Source organism: Urocitellus parryii, chromosome 3, assembly GCF_045843805.1.
Source record: "Urocitellus parryii isolate mUroPar1 chromosome 3, mUroPar1.hap1, whole genome shotgun sequence".
Taxonomy (NCBI): domain Eukaryota; kingdom Metazoa; phylum Chordata; class Mammalia; order Rodentia; family Sciuridae; genus Urocitellus; species Urocitellus parryii.
This window is the reverse complement of record NC_135533.1, coordinates 164,054,400-164,075,697: the sequence shown is the minus strand read 5'-3', so window position 1 is coordinate 164,075,697 and position 21,298 is coordinate 164,054,400. Positions and strand designations below refer to the sequence as shown.

General features: G+C 45.1%; 1 protein-coding gene across 1 annotated transcript; it reads left to right on the top strand.

The window, feature by feature from the left end:
* Positions 1-6,566: 6,566 nt before the first annotated feature.
* Positions 6,567-20,996, top strand: Sntn (sentan, cilia apical structure protein). The gene is given in 6 exon segments (XM_026397840.2): positions 6,567-6,571; positions 6,671-6,737; positions 6,739-6,752; positions 10,003-10,037; positions 16,594-16,733; positions 20,838-20,996. Coding segments are annotated over 6 exon segments (420 nt in total).
* Positions 20,997-21,298: the final 302 nt, after the last annotated feature.

Here is a 21,298-nt window from a genome sequence, read left to right as displayed (position 1 = left end):
ATAAAGCTTTTTAAAATCTGGCAAAGCCAAGCGTTGATGAGGACAGGGAGCTGTTGTATGTTATTGATGGAGGTGTAGAATGAAGCCATCCCCTTTGGAGAACTATTCAGCAGTTTCTGAGAGAATTAAGTATAATCTACCCTATGACCCTGAACTTCCATTCCTAGATATATGCTCCAGAGAAAAGAGTGCCTGTGTACACACACAGACACACACAAAATGCTCGTAGAAAAATGTTCATCGCCACTTTATTCATAATGATCCCAAATCAGAAATACCCCGAATATCCAGGACCAGGAGAATGGATACCAGGTCTGTCGTATATTCAAATGTCCATTTCCTGAGGACAAACTCCTATGTGCAAAACTCACACTTTCCTCTTATCTCTGCCTTTTGTGAGCTCAGCGTGCTTCTTGCAGATCCCATTTCACCCACAGGTTGAAAACAGGGAGAGAGCACTGGACACTATGGATGTCCTGGTACCAGACACAAACACCACTTCCCCAGTTACTATCACACTCTAGATTCTGGGTCAGACTACATTACTATTATTATTATTGTCATCATCATTATTTTAATTGGCTTTTTTTTTTGCTGCTGTGACTAAAGGGCCCCACCAGAACAATTGTAGAGGAGGAAAAGCCTTTTGGGGGCTCAGAGTTTCAGAGGTCTCAGTCCACAGACAGCAGGCTCCATTCCTCGGGGCTCAAGGGGAGGCAGGACATCATGGAGGAAGAGTGTGGTGGAGGGAAGCAGCTCACATGGTGATCAGGAAGCAGAGAGAGACTCCACTCTCCAGAGACAAATAGAGACCCCAATACCCACCCCCTCCAGCCACACCCCACCTGCCTTCAGTTACCACTTGATTAATCCTTAGCAGGGGATTAATTCACTGATAAAATTAAGACTCTCACAACCCATCCATTTCTCCTCTGAACTTTCTTGTATTGTCTCACATGTGAGATTTTGGGGGACACCTCATAACCAAACCATAACCATCATCATCATCTTCATTCTTCTTCTTATTATTATTAATGTTCTCAATTGAGTAAGAGAAGGCAAATCACAACTACTTATAAAGCCGACTATTAGAGGCAAAATGTGCTTTGGGAATACTGAAAGGGGAAAGAGGCTGAATCGTGCTGGAAAATTCTGGTCCGATTTCTCATAAGATTTACAGAGAGTTGTGACTTGTCAGCTCAGGAGACCTGATCAAACACTGCAGCAAGAGACTGCATAACATAATAAAAATCCTGACCCCACAGCGATAAGTTGGATTCCAGGCTCAACCATTTATTAGACGTAGGATTTTGGACAAAAAAAAACTTTAACCCCTCTAAGCTTGAAGTTCATCATCTTTGAATGATGGCGATTCTTACTTTGAATGGTTGTGGCAGATAAAAAGAGATATTAATCATACACTTAGCACCATATCAGTGATCCAGTGCATAAATGTTAGCAGTTATATTTACTGAGTGAGAACCTAAGAGTCCATATTGTCTGTCTATCTTGGGGTGAGCCTGAGCAGATGTATGTGTGTGTGGGGGGTCTTTTCAAATAGACAGCATGACCAGCCTGGTGGCACTACTCCCAGTAATGACTCTGAAATGGTTCTATACCACTTCAGGAACCTAGGAATCCTTTCACCCAGAAAAAAACGAACACAAGAGGAAATGTCTGCATGATTCTAGCCATGGTAAGGCTCCTAAATGTGCAATTTGTAAAGTAGCTGTTTCCAGGTCTCCCAGGAAAGAATTTAGCATCAGGGGAAGAAAAAAAAAAAAAAAAAAAGCATAAGCCAACTTAAACCAACCTGTGAAAGGCAAGTCCCTGGAGACTCTTTCTCCTAGGATCAGCTATTTAATATTTGCTGAGTCAGACCAGGGCAAGGAAACCAAGTGAGAAAGCAAACCTGGAAAACTAATTTTCCATTGGCATTTTTTTCCCTCACTTGACTAGTTTACCAAACCTAGTGCATCATTAAGAAATACTGTGCTGATCTCCCACCACCTGCAGCCACCACAGAAGAAGGCCACTGAGGAGACTTGCAGGCAGGGGGTCCCCTATGCTTGTCAACACATCCACATGGAGCCATGGTGGGTCCTCCCCTTTCCTTTGGCAAACTGACAGCCCTCAGTACCCCCATTGCCCAAAGCCCAGGTCGACTTGGGCATTTTGTGAGGTTTTTAAAAATATTTTCCCAGGGACTGGGGCTGGGGCTCAGCTGCAGAGTGCTTGCCTAGCATGTGTGAGGCTCTGGGTTTAATCTTCAGCACCACATAAAAATAAATAAAATAAAGGTATAAAAATACAATATCATTTTTAAAATATCAATGTGAGTAGTATTGGTCATTGGCAGAATAAATATTAAAAAACAGATAGATATCTATAAATATTAAAAAACAGATATCTATCTATTTTTTCCCAGGCTGAGCATGACGGTGCATAACTTGGGAGATACAGGCAAAACCAGCCTCAGCAACTTACTGAGGTTGGGACTCAGTCCCCTGTGACACACACACACACACACACACACATATATATATATATATATAGTTTCCTCCAAGATGACTTTCTTTTTTTTTTTTTTTTTTTTTGTACCAGGGATTGAACCCAGGGGCACTCAAACACTGAGCCACATCCCCAGCCCTATTTTGTATTTTTTATTTAGAGACAGGGTCTCACTGAGTTGCTGAGGCTGGCTTTGAACTCAGGATCCTCCTCTCCTGTCTCAGCCTCCTGATCTGCTGGGATTACAGGCATGTGCCACCACACCCAGCTCCCCCAGATGATTGGAGGACTGTGTGAGAACAGCCTAAATGTCCCACCATAGGATGCGATTCCAGTGTGGAAAATAAATGGCCCATTCTTACCCGAACCATCTGCAGAAACTATTGGATCTTTCAGAGAACGCCAGCTCTATTTCAATTCTGATGAAAAAATGATCCATAAACCTCAGATTCCCAGCATTGGCTTCCATCATCTTCTTCAAGCTGTTTCTTCCCTTTCTGTCTCCCTCTCCCTCCCTTCCCACTCTCTGCCCCTCTCTGCGCCCTACCCAGCAGGCTGATTCCTTAGGACTCCATTTCCCAGGCCCCCTTGTGGCTGGTTTCCTGGTTGGGTTAGGTAACAGGAGGCACAGGCCAGAGATCAGAGCAAGGGATGTTTCTTCCTCAGTCCCTCTTGCTTCACTTGCATTTCAGCAGTGGCTTCCTCTCTGCCACCAGAGATTCTGTGGAGTGACCTCTGCTCCAAGAATCCAGCTCTCACTGAGCTCTCCAACCCCATTATTATTTCCCTTGCCCCTTCAGGACCAAGGGTACTGCCAGCTTCTCCTTGTTGCTCATCTCTGGGTGCCTCAGAGTCAGTGTTGGATTCCCTGTCCCTGCCCACTGAGTCATCCCTTCACAAATGTCCCCGGTACCATCTGAGTTGGATTCTGTGTCCAGCAGGACTCAAATGATACAAGGATCTCTCTAACACCATCTTCCCTAGGGCTATTATTTACTGATTGCTCCCTCCATCAGACCTGGTGCTAAGGGCTTTGCCGACCCAAACCCATCCAGCCTTGACAATAACTCCATGAGGAGAGTATTCATCTACAGCTGAGAAACCAGACTTAGCGGTTTTAAAGGTCTTCTCCCGGGGAACGCATCTAGTAAGCCGCAGAGTCAGGATGCAAATCCTTTCTACTCCAAAGTCCCTTTTCATCCAGTACCAACAGCTCCTCAAAGCAATCCCCTTCAGAATCACCTGGAATGTGTATTAAACATCCAAATTCTGAAAAGAAAGGTGGGACAGATCTCATGAAAATCAAAGGGAGGTCAGTAGAGGAAAAGGACCAAGCGGTGGGAAGAAGGGAGGGAAGGGGGAGGTACCAAGGAATGATAGTGACAAAATTATATTGTTATAGTGTGTGTATGGACAAATATGTAACAATAACTCCGTCATTATGTACAACTATAATGCACCAGTAAAAAAAAAAAAAATGTGGGTAGCTAGACACGGTGGTGCACACCTGTAATCCCAGCAGCTCAGGATGCTGAGGCAGGAGGATCATTATTTCAAAGCCAGCCTCAGCAACTTTAGTGAGGCCCTAAGCAACTCAGTGAGACCCCGTCTCTAAATAAAATAAAAAATAGGGCTGGGGATGGGGCTTTGTGGTTAAGCACCCCTGGGTTCAATCCCTGATGCCCTCCAAAAAATAATTGGGGAAAAAGTAAATGATAAAAAAAAAAATCCAGATTCTGGGAATCTTATCCCAAGTGCCCTTCTAAGCAAACCAATTTTAGACCTTGACTGGAGCCGTGAGGTTGGCTCAGGGTCAAGCCTGGCCCACAGGAACTGGCCACACAAAGTAACTGACGGCGGTATGGGCAGTGGTAATTAGTAAGACGACCAAACCTTGCTCCATCCTGAACTTGAATTAAAAATGCTAAGGAAATCAACGAAGAGGTGGAGGACCCCCATAAAGAGAACATTGATAAACATGGGAAATCAGAGAGCGACGTGGTCACAGTGACCGTGTGGTGCAGCCGTCAGATAGCAGTGTCACTGGGGCAAACTGAAAGCCTGAATAATGCCTATGAATAGCTTCCCTGGAGATTTCCATCTCCTCCCGCTCCTCAGCTCATGGGGACTTATGCAATGGTTGGATGTATCTTCTCCGAATGACTCATTTGGCTGAGTTGATACATCCTTCAGTTTTTATAGAAAGGACTCAAATCTACCAGGAATGGAACAGCCTCCTGACCAGTCTTCCCGCATTAACTCTGTCCACATTTTTTTTTTTTTATTTTTTGGCATCAGGGGTTGAACCCAGGGGTGCTCAATCACTGAGCCCCTCCCCAGCCCTTTTTTTATATTTTATTTAGAGACAGGGTCTCATTGAGTTGCTTAGGGCCTCACTAAGTGGCTGAGGCTGGCTTTGAACTTGAGACCCTCCTGCCTCAGCTTCCTGGGCTGCTGGGATTACAGGCATGTGCCATTGCTCCCAGCCTTTTAAACCGGCCTTTTGAAGCTGGGGTGATCTTTTCAAAATATAAACCTACCTTCATTAACCTCCTGGCTTAAAATCCACCAATGGCTGCCCATTCTTTGGACATAGTTTTAAAAATCCCCTACTGTGGTCTGCAGGTTCCTTCATGGCCACCACGCATCTTCTTCAGTCCCAGCTGGAGCCACACTCGGCACCTCAGTCACACTGGCCCCCTGTGCCGGGCTCCCTCCTGCCACAGGGCTTGGCACAGGCTCCTCTTCTGTCAGAAACATGGACCCCCTGCTCTTCCCCCTAGTTAAGTCCTGCTCATCACCAAGCGCCACTTCCCCGGGGATGCCTTACTGACTCCCGGACTCCCATCTCGTGGCGTCCCCCTTACATAGCATTCTTCACAGGTGTGACATCTCGTACAACTACTTGATTAACGTCAGTTGTTAGGGTTTGGAACTGAACTGTCCCCCAGAGTCACACATTGAAAACATGCCCCCCCCCCCCGAAGCAAGGTTAAGAGGTCTGGCTCTGACCTCGTCCGTGAATCAACAATCAAGTGGATCACTGCAGGCTGACATGGACCACCAAGAGCTGGGACCTAGCTGGAGGAAGAAGTTCAATGGGGGTGTCTTAGCCAGCTTTGTCACTGTGGGGACTACAAGACCTGACAAGAACAATTTTAGGGGAGGAAAAGTCTATTTGGGGGCTCATGGTTTCCAAGGTCTCAGTCCACAGACAGCAGGCTCCACCCCTCAGGGCTCAAGGGGAGGCAGGACATCATGGAGGAAGAGTGTGGTGGAGGGAAGCAGCTCACATGGTGATCAGGAAGCAGAGAGAGACTCCACTCTCCAGAGACAAATAGAGACCCCAAAGCCACGCCCCCAATGCCCCCTCCTCCAGCCACACCCACCTGCCTCCAGCCCCCACCCAGTTAATCCCATCAGGGATCCATTCACTGGTTGGGTTGAGGCTCTCACAACCCAGTCATGTCTCCTCTGGACCTTCCTGCAGTGTCTCACACGTGAGCTTTCGGGGACACCTCACATCAAACCATAATGGGTAGGGGGTGCCTGGAGGGATATATCTTCTTCCCAGCCCTTTCCCCTCCCTCTCCCTCCCTCCCTCCCCCCCTCTCTCTCCTCTCTCCTCTCTCTCTCTCTCTCTCTCTCTCTCTCTCTCTCTCTCTCTCTCTCTCTCTCTCTCCTTCCGGAGCTCATGAGCTGCATTGGTCTCCTCTGCCATGTCCTTCCACCCTCTGCCCCACCTCAAACCCTGAGGATCGGAGCCAGCTGACCATGGGCTGAATACTCTGAAACCATGAGCCAATGTAAACCTTTCCTCTTCTGAGTTGTTCTTGCAGGATATTCTGGTCACAGTGGTGAAAAGCTGACTATCACACGGGTCACCCCACCACCCTCCCTGAGCTCAAGAGCTGTGTCTGCTCTTGCCGTCCTGCCCCTGGCGCCTTGGACAGTGTCTGGCCCCAAACCTTTTTGGAACACATGAATGACTCCGTGTCTTCATATACCATGACCCTGAGCAAAAGTTCTTCAAGAAGTGCCTGTGTGTAGTTGTCATGGAGTAAATGTCAATAGTAACAGTGGACAAGTAGCTGTTGCTTAGGAAAGGCCAACACACAAGGGACCAGAGGAGAGGTGGCCGTCCACACCGTACCCAAAGCCAAGCAATCCACTCAGAAGAGGAGTCCAATCGGTTAGAAACCCCAACGTCCACTTTAGCATCTAAGGAAAATGCCCAAAAGGTCAGTGGCCCTTGGCTTTCTTTTATTGGATTCATTTACATTTGCAAATATATGTTCAACTAGTTGATGTCAATAGCTTGGTAGCCGAGATACTGAAAGTTTGGTGCCTATGATCCACCCAAATCCAGGTTTAAATTCAATTGGAAAAACAAAGAGAACTTGCAGCTTTGACGATAGACTGAAAAGAGCCTGCGATTTCACAGATATCTTTGTCTTCAGAGAAACATTTGTGAATCAACTGGGGTAATGATCTTAACTGTACTGCATATCCTTCCACATTACCCATGACAGAAATCGTTTCACATGGTTCAAATGTGTAAACTTAGATCAAATAAATGGAAAATATTATTTTATCCTTCCAGAGTTACTTTAATAAAATATAAGCACATAGAAACTGTTTTTGCATAAATAGTTACATACAGAAACTATTGTTTCATACCTTGCTTCCCCCGCTAAGTAATGTATCTCAAGAACTTCTGCATCACTTTAACATTCTCATTCTTTCTGCATAGTATACGACTTGACAGATGAACATATTTTATTTAACTAGTCTCATATTATTAGACATTTGTTTCCAATCTTGTATCAAAATACCAAAATGAATCATCTTGAATGTGTCATTTTTTTCATGGATGCACATAGATCAGTAGGACATGTTTCCCAAAGGAGAATTGCTGGGCTAACGGTCAATGCATTGGTGACTCTGAGAGATGTTGCCAGTTTGCCCTGCCCTGGTGTTTATTCTCCATGTATGAATTCAGCTTTCCCACAAGAACCCTGACAGACTGTGTTACCAAACCTTTGGTTTTCTTGTCAATCTGATAGGTTAGAAATGGTCATTTTAATTTGTTTCTCTTATGAACTATTCCTTTTTTAATGGAAAATACTTTTTATCAGGTAATTCCATCTCCTTAGTGGAATTACAACTTTAGTTCCCAAAAATGTTTGGGGCATCTGAAAATTAAGTGCTCTAGACCGTGCTAGACAAGAGGTAGTGTGTTCACCTGCTTTTTGTCACTGTGACCAAAATACCTGACAAGAACAACTTATAGGGAAGAAAAGCTTATTTGGGGCTCACCGTTTCAGAGGTTCAGTCCACGGTTGGCTGACTCCACTGCTCTGAGGCTGAGGTGAGGCACATGTCATGGCAGAAGGGATGCTGCTGAGCTCAAGGTAGCCCAGAAATAGAGCAAGATGAGCTGGTGATAAAATATACAATCCCCAAGGCACCCCATCCCCATGACCCACTTCCTCCAGCCACACCCCACCTGCCTATAGTTACCACCCAGAAGTTCATTCAAATTATTAATCCATCAAATGGATTAATCTACCAATGAGGTTATGTCTTTTATAATATAATCATTTCACCACCTGCATGAACACAGAAGCCTTTGGGGTATGCTCCATATCCAAACCATAACAGGTGGGAGGTGTGGGAATAAACTGTAGAGTGCTGGCTTCTCAAGGGCCCCAGACAATTGAAGAGGCAGAAAATCAATCACAGAAGTAGAAAATAACAGGCCATGTTACAAGTGCAGGCTGTGAAAAGTAAAAGATGGTTTTCTGTTCTTCCCATGAAGGAGCTAACAATAGAGGTTCAGAGGTTTTCTAAAATCAAAAGGAGCTCACCATAACATTAAGAGTCCTCGGCATCACAGAGCCCAGTTCCCAGCATGTACTGATACAGAACATCAAATCCCATCAATATGCCGAAATAAAATGCACCAATAAAAAATGAGGAAATAAAAAAAAATCCAGTTTCCTAATTTTACAAGTGAGAAAAGTGAAGCCCCTTAAAGGTAATGGTGCCTCAGCTTCTCAATGTCAAAACCAGACCTTGAACCTGAAAGTCCCTCCAGAGGAAATGTCAAAGCTATGACCAATTTCTATTGTTCTTGTTGGCTTTCTTGAAAAGTATGCCAATCACAGGGAATGAGCATCAAACTTTGATTTGCTGTCTTTAAAGGACCAAGATTCATCTCCCTCTTCCTACCTCCAACAATCTGGACCCTTTTCCAATCTCCTCTTTGTTCTAGTTGTTGTTTTGTTTCCAGGGATTGAACCTAGGGGTGCTTAACCACTGAGCCCCATCCCCAGCCCTTTTTGTATTTTATTTAGAGACAGGGTCTCCCTGAGTTGCTTAGGGCCTCACTAAGTTGCTGAGGCTGGCTTTGAACTCATGATCCTCTTGCCTCAGCCTCCTGAGCCGCTGGGATTGCAGACAGGTGCCTCTGTGCCCGGCTTCCGATCCACCTCTGATTAGCAGGTGAAATAATTTCCCAAGTGCAAACCTGACCCTGTACTTCAATGCCCTTGAGATAATAACCACAGACTCCAAAGCTCAGCCTGCTCCCTGGCCCTGGCTCCTGACTTCATCTTCCACTGCTTTCTCCAAGTTCCAGCCACACCGTGTTTCCTTGGGTTCTTCCACCAAGCCCCATTTTCTCCCACCTTAACGCTTTAGCACACACTGTTCCTTCTGCAGGAAACCCTCTTGCTCCTCCCTCACCTGATTCTAAGGAATCAGGCAAAATGCCCCACCCTGCCTGCAGACGAGGCGCGCCCTCTCTGCTCTCTGTGGGTGCTTTTCCATGATTCTTTATCAAGTTACCGCTTTAATATCTGTCTTCTCCAGTGGACTTGAAGACCCAAAGGAATAGGTCTCTATCATGACCCAATATATTCCCATGGCCCAGGATTGTTCCTAGTTAGGAAGGCTAACCAGTCAGAACAAAGAAACTCCAAAGTCTTTGTATTTTGTAGAGCAAGAAGCTATTTTTTCTATTTTATATGACAGTTCAGAGTGGGAGTTCCAGACATGTGGCCCCAAGGAATGGAGCCTGCTGTCTATGGACTGAGGCCTCAGAAACCGTGAGCCCCAAATAATTTTCCTCCTCTAAAATTGTTCTTATCAGGTCTCTGATTCACAGTAACAACAACAACAACAACAACAAAAAAAAAACCTGACTACAGCAGAAGGAGTTTTCTTCTCTTTGGCCCCAGTCACATGGCCACTTAACTCTGAGGAAGACAGGGATGTGTGGCTGGGGTACGGCCACGGTCAAGCACTTCTAGATGACATGCAGGAGAACAAAGGATTCGGGTCGACAGACAGCTGCGGCCCTAGAATGCTCCATGAATATCCATTGAAAAGCAGGGATTTTCTCATCGTTGTATTGCTTTGCTTTAGATGCTCATATCAATATCCCCAAGTCCCAGAATCATGACGTTTCTTTCATTTTGTTGGCAGCATTTCAATATCCAAGCAACTGGCTTCCATTAAAGGTAAGGTGTGGGGTGACTGATGTGTGGGTTTCCCCTCTACCCTGACGGCATGCCCAGAGGGTGTTAGAACAGTAGCCATGCAGGAATACCAGAGATGGAAGGAACCTGTAGATACATCACCGAACATTCATGAAGGTTTTCTGAAAGGTTTGGGACAGGAATGATTTTCCCCAAGTGAGACAAACCATTAAAGGCAAAGCTAAGACTAGACTATGGCTCCCTAATGGATCCCCGTTCTTCCCATGGTATCCAAACGCCTCCCCAAGGGCAGCATCCTCAGGATATTCAGAGGAGAACTCGGAGCATCTGACTTACAAACACTCAGAGGAACTCAGGATGTGTCCGACTCTCGGCTACCTGTTCATTGAGTGACAACCGTGTGGCCAACTCCCAAAGTGGAACTATTTGCCCTTGAAATTCAATTGCATAGGTAAGGTGTCTCGTGGATAAATAGCAACAGAAAAGAAAACACTCACACACTTGGATCATGCTCATCCTGAAATGTGTGGCTGAACATGTTTACAGAGGAAGAAGCACAGCTGGATGTTTCTCCTTTGCAGCTGGTTTTCTTCCTAGACGGCTGGCCACTCTCTCCAGAAGAGAGCCTTGAGGTTTTTATTTAAACAAATCTCCCCCTTGATGTAAATATTGTTTACACTATCATAACACAACAGACTCGTGGTTTCTAGTGGTTTCTATTTCTAAAGGGTACACAATTCCAGACAGATTTTTTCTTTTTAATTTGGTACCAGGGATTGAGTCCAGGGGTGCTCAACCACTGAGCCACATCCCCAGCCCTTTTGTAATTTTTTTGTTAATTTTGTTTAGAGACAGGGTCTCACTGAGTTGCTTAGGACCTCCTTAAAGTTACTGAGGCTGGCTTTGAACTTTCAATCCTCCTGCCTCAGCCTCCCGAGCTGCTGAATCACAGGTGTGTGCCACCACATCTATCCTCCAGGCTCTTTTGAGAATTGTTCCAGCAGATTTTTAAAGACAACTTTTCCCCCTGGAAGGTTGAAGGGGGATTATAACTATTTAAACCCCACTAACCTCTCCCCTGGCCCCTAGCCACACACACACACACCATTCCTAGCCCCAGACTCCTTAAAAAAACCACATGTAATCTCATGCCTTAACAAACCACAGGGTAAACACAACTCAGCTTCCTAGAATGTGTTTTTATTCAACAGTATGTCATTTTAAGTGTTATTCACTGAAATCAAACATGCACAGATCATGGAATTGAGCGCTCATTCTCTTGGCTTATGCCCTGGCTTGCCTGAGTATTTGGGGTGTAGGGTGAGTAGCTATAAATATATATACCTCCAATGCCCAGGGCAGATTTGGAGTGAAAAGTTTGGGAAGCATCAGAGTTGTACGGAAACTTTCGGCCTCCAGAGTAGAGAATAAGGGCATTCCTAGCTGTCCATTCTGCCATAGGCTACCTCCATGAGCTTTGGCAAATGGCTTCTCTGCTATGGATCTTCCATTCACTCACTTGCAAAAGTAACTGACATTAGGAAAAGATCTCAACTGAGGTGATTCTACAGCTTGTCGCGTCAGGAGTGGTGCTTCTCTGACACTAAAGTGTTAGGATCTGACTCAGGCAGGATGTTTAGTGTCCTGTGTTCCAGCTCAGGGGAGGAGGGAGAGGCAGAGGATGGTTCTGAGGTTCAAGTCAGCTCAGCTTAACACGTGTACACAACACCCAGGGCCTGGGAACAGATGCAGAGATAATACAGATGAGGTCACTGCCTTCAGGGACCACACAGTCTAGGGCTGCCATGTTCAGTATGGCAGCCACAAGCCACATGGATCTGCTGAGCACTGGAAAGGCGATTACTTTGGATTCAGATGTGGAATTAAGAGAATTAGTACAAAAAAAAAAATTGTAGGAAAAAACTTATAAAATCTCTCAAAGTATTATATTGATGACCTGTTGAATTTATGATATTTCACATATCAAGCAAAATAAAATGCATTATTAGCCAGTTGCAGAGACATGTGCACATAATTCCAGAAGCTTGGGAGGCTGAGGTAGGAGGATCTTAAGTTTGAGGTCAGCCTCGGCAACTTAGCAAAACCCTAACCTAAGCAACTTAGCAAGATCCTGTGTCGAAATAAAAAATGAAAAGGGCTGGTATGTGGCTCAGTTGTTAAGCACCCCTGGGTTCAATCCCTGGTACCCCAAAATATGTATATAAATAGTAAAAGTATGTTATCTGATTCTTTTTAGTTCTTTTAATGTGGCTAACAGAAAACTTAAAATATGATTATGACTCATATTATATATCTTTTGGGCAGCATAGATCTAGAGGATAATTAAAATGGATAAACACTCCACATCTTATACAACCCCAAGAACAGAATCCTAATTAGAATAAATTATACTCCATGTATGTATGTCAAAATATACTCTACTGTCCTGAATATCTAAAAAGAACAAATAAAAACATTTTTAAAAGAAAATAGACTGACAAACAGCATTAGGGTTATAGAGAGGTTATGTTTAGGGACCTATAGAAGCATAAAGACGGGATATGTCACCCTATTTGGGGATTTGGTAAAGAGCCCTGCAGAATATGCCCCCCCCCCAAAAAAAATAAACAAACCCTAAAGGCAGAGTACACTGGGGTGAGGAACCAGATAAGCTGTGTGACTCTGGGTGATCTACTTAATCTCTCTGTGCCTCCATTTTCTCATTTATAAAGTGTGGATGATACCAGGACTCTACCCTGTAGGACTCACATAAGAATCCATCAGTGGAATGACAGACATCCATCCCAGAGAGCAGTGACTGGTGTGGAGAGTCTGGGCTCCAAAATCATTCATTACTATTGTCCACCAGAACATGAGCTCCCCAAAGTCAGGGATTACTCAGATGCTGTTCATTGTTCTACACCCAGAACTAGCACAGGGTTCGGCAGCAAATACTTACTGATACATACTTGTGGGAGGGTTAGGGTTTTCAGAGAACCACACACAGTCCGATAGTATCAAAGTATAAAACATGCATGAGGGAAATAGCAGAAGAGGGTCACGTCAAGTAACCCAGCCTAGGAGCCTCCCTGCTGTCCCCAATCCAGAATCAAGGCATCCAATGAAAGTTACCAGCAGAGCCGGGCACCTCGGAGGACACCTCTAATCCCAGCAGTGTGGGAGGCTGAGACAGGAGGATCACGAGTTCAAAGCCAGCCTCAGCCATTTATTGAGGCCCTAAGCAACTCATTGAGACCCTGTCTCTAAATAAATTACAAAATCGGGCTAGGGATGGGGCTCAGTGGTTGAGTGTCCGATTTCAATTCCCGGTACCCCTTCCCCCCAAAAAAGACAGACGCCAGCAGAGAAATTGCAATCCCTTACACTTCTAATTGCACTCAGACCTTTGCAATATGCCTTCACACACCAGTTCACAAGTCTACACATCAGAGAGCGAAAAAGTCTGGAGGCAACCTGCTGGGTTTATTAAAGAACCCTAAAAACAGGAAACTAAAACGCTTTGCAAAACATCATCAGGGTGAGTAGGACAGCCAGGGCTCTTGGTTATTTTTTATTTTAAATATTTCCTACTTCTGTTTTTACCATGAACATACGCTAGTTTATGGGGTGGTGGGGAATGCATGCTATCTTTCCAAAGAGATGTAGGAAAAGGATGAGTTGGGGAGTCCAGACGGAGTCCCGATGCTGAGCGCAGCTACACTTGAACTTGACCGGAGGGCTGGAAAAACGGCGCCTTCCATGGCTCCTGGACTTGCAAACAGATGTTCTAAAGTGGCTGATGGTTCCATGAGCCTAGAAGCCAGAAAGACCTTCAAGGGCTGTGTGTATCACTTCTCAGCAATGTGAACTCACGATGCTCAAGATTAACCTTCCATTTCCAGGATTCTAATATGTGAAATCGAGGCACAAATACTACCCACCTCTGTGGGGGGTTTTGAAGCATTAAATAAGATTATGTTTAAAGGCCCCCAACATGAAGTAAACAAGGAAGGTCCCTATCCTGCTTTGCAAACTCAACTCTCAGCATAAAGATCCACTGCTTTGGGGCCAGGGGCATTGCTCAGTGGTAGAGCACCTGCCTAGCATGTGAGAGGCCCTGAGCAAACCCCAGACCATCAAAATGAAAAAAGAAGAAAAGAAAATCCCACTGCCAGTGACTACTGCCTCCAAGAAAATCCTCAGACCCAGGAGAACATCCCATCCTAAAGCCCGGCAGAGTTATCCTGGATTATTAATTTGTAAATCAACTGATCCAAACTACAGAACAAGTATTTACCTCCTAAAGAATTCGTATGTTTCCTCCATTCTTCAGTTTCTTTCTTTCTTTCTTTCTTTTTTTTTTTTTTTTTTTTTTTTGGTACTGGGGATTGAACCCAGGGACACTTAACCACTGAGCCACATCCCCAGCCCTTTATTATATTTTAAGACAAGGCCTCCCGAAGTTGCTGAGGCTGGCCTTGAACTTGAAATCCTCCTGCCTCAGCCTCCCAAGCCACTGGGATGACAGACGTGCACCACCCCACCCGGCTTCCTTCACCTTTCATTGAAAACTTATGTGCTTAAAACTCTTCCCTGCTTCTCTTCCCACTTTGAAGAAAACCTTGATTGCTTCACACAGCCTATCTAGGCCCTGCCCAATCGAGCCCTCTCCTGCCTGTCCCAGGCAAACACCGTTCCTGCTGCTAGACTCCAGAAACAACCGTCTTCCCTCAGCTCTTGCACTGCCGACCTTCTGACACTTCTGACACAAGCCTTCACCTGTGAAGCTCCCTGAGTCGAAACACTCAGCAAAGCCCCGACCCCACCTTGACCCCCACACACCTCTGACATGGCGGCTCCTTCTCGTTCTCTAAGTCTCCCTATTAATCTACTCATATGGGCTTTCCAGATCATCTATCTATCTCAGTAGTTTTCTTCCCAGACCCAAGTTATAATTGTGTTTCTGTCTTTTGATTTCGTTAGTCTCATACATCACAAGTTGCAAATATATATATATATACATGCTAGATACATACGTGGAAACCTAAGTAAAGAACAGATACATATGAACACACATACACATCCTCTCGATCTTTATTGATTTGCCCACTATGATCATAAGACACACGGGAACAGAGACCACATCTGCTTTGGGACCTCACGTGCTGAGTACTTGACCGGAGGACCAAGCACACAGCAATGTGACAGAAGCCACATTATTCCTATGACACATCATTCTTTGAACCTCTGCTTGTGGCCCATGACCTTTGCTGAAAGCTATGAAACTCTGTGTTTCTTTACCTTTTTCTGATTCATTCAGTAGCATTTATTAGCAGGTACTTGTGCTATTCACTGGGGATACGGGATAGGACCCTTAGCCACGTGGAGATTTGCTTTCTATTTGTGGAGGTTAAACATTTAACCGCTATAAAGTGTTCTGTGCAGATTCTATAGGAGTGGATACAAAGGTGACTTTAAAAGCTCAGAGTCTGGAGCTGTTTTTATGGTACTTGGTGCATTTTCCCGTGTTCACTTTGCTACTCACTAGGAAGGAATAAATTAGCGCTGCCCTGTCAAGGAGGTCAAGCCACACCAACCAGCTGGGAGATCACCTTGACCAGGGGCAAGACCTCTGATCCTCCTTTATATCAGAGAACTTGTCCTGGAAGTCCTTCTCCTTTATTGTATTTAAAGGGATACTGTGCCTGACACAGAATAGAAATTCCACAAGAATGGGATTCTGTTTTATTAAGGGAGATATCCTTAACCTCAAAGGCTGAGCCTGTTATGGTTGGATGTAAGGTGTCCCCCAAAAGCTCACGTGTGAGACGGTGCAGGAAGGTCCAGAGGAGACATGACTGGGTGGTGAGAGCCTTAACCCAACCAGTGAATGAACCCCTGATGGGATTAACTGGGTGGTGGCTGGAGGCAGGTGGGTGTGGCTGGAGGAGGGGGCATTGGGGGCGTGGCTTTGGGGTCTCTATTTGTCTCTGGAGAGTGGAGTCTCTCTCTGCTTCCTGATCACCCTGTGAGCTGCTTCCCTCCACCACACTCTTCCTCCATGATGTCCTGCCTCCCCTGGAGCCCTGAGGAGTGGAGCCTGAGACCTCTAAAATTCTGAGCCTCCGAATCAACTTTTCCTCCTCTACAATTGTTCTGCTCAGGTCTCTCATTCACAGCAGCGAGAAAGCTTCCTAAAACAGTGCCCAACACATACTAGGTGTTCCATAAATGTATGTTAAGTAACTGAGTGAAATTACAACTCAGAAAGAGCAAGGCGTAGAGAGGTGAGGTGTTTTTCCAAGGTTACGGAGAGAGCAGGTGTTAAGTATCATACTAATTCTACCAATTCTAAATGCTACTAAGGGGAATTTTGTTCTGCACTGTTTAAAGATCCAGGATCAGGAACCTCTGTATCCAGCTCCCAGCTGGGGGCAAAGGACCAGGGATTGTGTCTTTGATGTACACCTCCCAAACCTGTTGCCCACTGTTTCCTTGGAAGATACAAATAGCCCCCTGTTTGGGGAAAGGTCATTTCCAAGATAGCCGACCTCAATGCACATGTCTTTCCTCACAGCCTTAAAGAAGGGTTCGGATCTGGAAAAAGCCATTGCTACTGCCGCTTTGATTTTCCGAAACTCTTCTGACCCTGACGGCAAACTTGGAAAAGCTACTGCCAAAAATCTGCTGCAAACTCAATTTAGGAATTTCACAGAGGTAAGAGAATTTTCCTGCATGAATAAATGAATAAATAGGGGCCACATCTTAACAGCTGGCCCCAAGAGCCACCAACTCCCAGCGAGAGGCCCCACCAAGTTGTTGCAATCAGCAGATGTTTATTGAGCACCTACTGCATGCCAGGCAGTGAGCGGGGGCACAGAAGTTCAGGCAATAAACAAGCAAATGATCCAGCAGAGTAAAGAAATATCCTGAAACGTCTTTAGGAATGTTCACAAGACATGTAGGAGCAGAGCAGGGAGTGAGAGTAAAACTGTGTTGGGGCGAGAGGTCAAAGGCAGGTTCCCGGAACACCAAGGTATAGCTAAGGTCTGAAGAGCCAACAGGAATTAGCCAGGCAAGGAGTGGGAAGGCTGGCTTTCCAAGCAGAGGGGCTGCACATGCAAAGTCCCCGGGGCAGATCAGGAACCTGGAAGGTGAGTGAGCAATTGGAAAGGAGGGGGGGGGGGTAGGAAGCGGTGGATGATAAGACTGGAGAGGTCAGAAGTCAAATCTTATTCATCTCACACAGCCTAAGAGCTGGAGGAAACTGGAAATGGTTTTCCAAGTCTAAGAAATCACAGGAGCTGGGGGGCAGTTGAGGGAGGGGACATCTGGAAGACAGAACGAATGGGATCTGAAAGTTGATTGGCTGTGAGAGTTGACTGACAGCCCAGTTTCTGAGTTAGAGAAGAAGTCAATGCCGGATCTGTTCCCAGAAAAGAGAAAGACGCAGAATTGAGGTGGGAGGGGTTATCTATCTGGGAGGAAGTAAAGGAAGTCTTTCCCTTAGAATATGTCAATTTTCAGACGTCCATGAAAGTTTCAAGTGAGAAAACCACAGGATGCATGAGTTGAGAGGGAAGAATAGAGAGCTGCATTTGAAATGCAGAAGTGAGAGTTGGGCCAGGCCTGGCGGGGCACACCTGTTATCCCAGAGGCTCGGGAGACTGAGGCAGGAGGATCGTGAGTTAGAGGCCAGCCTCAGCAATTTAGTGAGACCTTGTCTCAAAAAAAAAAAAAAAAGTGGGGGGGGGGGTTTGGAGATGTTGCTCAGTGGTTAAGCACCCTTTGGTTGAATCCCCTCCCTCCCAAAAAAGAATTGGCAATATATAAACAGGCACAGATCTAAAGGGTGTAACCTACACCACTGAGGGGCATATGCCTCACACTTGGGCCATTTGAATGCCATCTTATTTCCACATCCGTCTACAGCCTGTATCTCCAAATACTTTGAACTTTTCCTTTACATTTTCTCTATGTCTACATACGTTCATTTTATAAGACTACTTTATCATATTCAAAAATCGTGAATTCAGTGGGTAAAAATGGAAGAGAGTTAAAAATCTAGATAACTATGAATTCTTACTTGACCTTTAATCATGTATCATCTGAAACTGCGTCACCTTCTACCATGAGTACGTGTTCATACTTTGGGTAAGACTGGCCTAGGGAAAATGTGTAAGAATAAAAGATTTGTGTGCTTAAACCACCAATGTTTATTGGTAAGTAGAAAAAAAATAGAGGATGTTTCTAAGTTTCTATATGTGCTCTGACACACTAAAAAGATAACTAGTCTCTTTATGTGCAATGCACGTGTATGTACATGTACTTATACCCATATGCATATATTGTTTTAGTGCACTAAGTCATATAAGTTGTTATCCACAGGGAGAAGCCAGTTCTAGGGTACCGATTCCTATGAGCCTATGATTATTTCAAAAGAGTGTGTGTGTGTGTGTGTGTGTGTGTGTGTGTGTGTGTGTCTGTGTGTGTGGTGTAGTACACATAAAAATGACAGGAATGTTAAAAAATGACAGGAATGTTAATAAGGGTTAGCTATATTTGAGTAATGGGGTAAGGGTTATATTTATATTCATTCTTTTAAAAACATTTTTCAACCTGGGCATAAAGGTGCATACCTGTAATTCCAGCTACTTGGGAGGCTGAGGCAGGAGGATCTCAGGTTGGAAGCCAGCCTCAACAATTCTGTGAGACCCCATCTAAAAATGAAAAAATAAAAAGGGCTGGAGATGTAGCTCTGCGGTAAAGCAACCTTGGGTTCAATCTGCAGCACAAAAATAAATAAATAAATAGAAGATGAAAATATTTTTCCCCTAAATGTTCTATATTATAGATGCATTGTTTTTTAAGGAAATGTTATTTTTAGGCAGAAATATTAGGCACAATTTGACAAGAGATTGAAAAGTTTGGGGCGACTCTTTAAAGAAGAGAGGTGTGAATAAATCATGTATCATTCACTATATCTTTGGCTAAAATAAATGGCATATCTCAGAGAGAAAAAAGGCTTCCTAGCTGGTGTCTTGGAAAGTCTTCAGAGGGCTTTTAATAAGCATGAAAATGAAGACTTAGCGGATCATCACCTTGATGTCACTGATGATCCCTCTGAGAATATCAAAGGAAAATATCAAAAGCAGTCATTAGGAAAGACCTTCCACCTCCTGACCCTTAGTGCTGACTAAACCCAAGACTCAGTCATGCCTGCAGTGGACATGCCTAGGCTTAACTGTATGCTGTCCTCTGCTTGAGATGAGAGGTACCAAGAGCAGGGCCAAGGTTCAGGGGACTCCAGTGGACGGTTCATCTCAGGCAGTCTCAGGATCAACGGTGACAGTTCAATTTTATAGAGATATGTCAGAATGCCACCTTGACCCAACAGCCCAGCTCTGTGAGATTCCCTACACCTGTGTGTTACGGTTTGGATGTGAGGTGTCCCCCAAAAGCTCACGTGTGAGACGGTGCAGGAAGGTCCAGAGGAGACATGACTGGGTGGTGAGAGCCTTAACCCAACCAGTGAATGGACCCCTGATGGGATTAACTGGGTGGTGGCTGGAGGCAGGTGGGTGTGGCTGGAGGAGGGGGCATTGGGGGCGTGGCTTTGGGGTCTCTATTTGTCTCTGGAGAGTGGAGTCTCTCTGCTTCCTGATCACCATGTGAGCTGCTTCCCTCCACCACCCTCTTCCTCCATGATGTCCTGCCTCCCCTCGAGCCCCGAGGAGTGGAGCCTGCTGTCTATGGACCGAGACCTCTGAAACCCTGAGCCCCCAAATAAACTTCTCCTCCTCTACAGTTGTGCTGCTCAGGTCTTTTAGTCAGAGCAGGGAAGAAACTGATAAAGCAGGGTCCCAGCCCGCAGAGGGAGCACCCCATCATTCCCGAAGCGCTCCCTCCTCCTGGGAGGGTTTTGAGCAGCCAGCACACGGGCTGAAGTCCTCGGGCACAGTTGGGTGGAAGAACCAAAGGACGTTTATGTTTCATTGATCCAGGGTTTGACACTGAGAAGCCTCTCCACTCACATGCTACTCAGAGAGTTTCCTTGGGTCTGTTTATGAGGACCACAAACTTGGATCTGATTTATGATCCAACTCAATGCCGAACAAGCTTCCCAGTACCTGCTTTCTTTCGGCATCGTTTTTCCTGTATTGCAGGATCGATCGTCTTACAGTTCGGGTGAAGACATAACGGAGGCCTCCCATAAAAAAGTGAAAATGCAACCATATCTGTGTTCAAGAAAAGGGCAGGTCAGCGCAGCAGGTTTTAGAGCCAGAGCTCTAGGATCAGGTAGCCAGGTGCACACATCTTAGCTCCATACCCAAAGCTGCTTAGCTTGAGGCAAAGTTGCTTCGTTATCACCAAGTTCTGATGCAGCATCAGAAGAGGGCACAACAGTAGTACATATTCAGAAAGGTCCCTGCAAGGATCAAATGAGATAACCCACAAACTGATTTTTTGGAGGGGTGGGTACTGGGGATTGAACTCAGGGGCATTCAACCACTGAGCCACATCCTCAGCCCTATTTTGTATTTTATTTAGAGACAGGGTCTCACTGAGTGGCTTAGGGCCTCTCCATTGCTGAGGCTGGCTTTGAACTCGCAATCCTCCTGCCTCAGCCTCCCAAACTGCTGGGATGACAGGCATGAGCCACCATGCCCGGCCCAAGAAGAGATTTCACGCCATTCTTTGGTAATATGGGTGACAACCTGCATGTTATCTGTTGAAAACATTTTTCTGTGCTTATTATCTGTAAACCCAAGGTTTTCACAATGAATGAGATTTTTTCCTCCTTCCTTTTTCTTCTCACAGGGTCAGGAAACCAAGTCAAACTACCAAGACATCCTTTCTGAGCTGGAGGAGCACACAGAAAATAAGCTTGATTTCGAGGACTTCATGATCTTGCTCCTGAGCGTCACCGTCATGTCAGATCTACTACAAGATATTTGGAGTGCAAAAAATGACAAGTGACAGTTTCAAATATGAGGGTCGATAAAATAACGTCTGAGCACGGTGTCCAATGATCAAAGATTTTTTTTCCCTTCTTTTTGTAATTGGGTGATTATACTGATCCTGAATCTCAGATGGTTCTGATTATTGATATTCAGACTGGTATAACTCGTCAGAAATGTTTGGATCATCCTTTACTGGTGTGCCGTGCTTTACAACATGATACATGAATATCCAACTGCTTTTGCTAAGTCCACAGTGACATAGAGCATTTTCCTCATAGACACTGAGTCTTTCGTTCATTCATTCATTCATTCTATGAT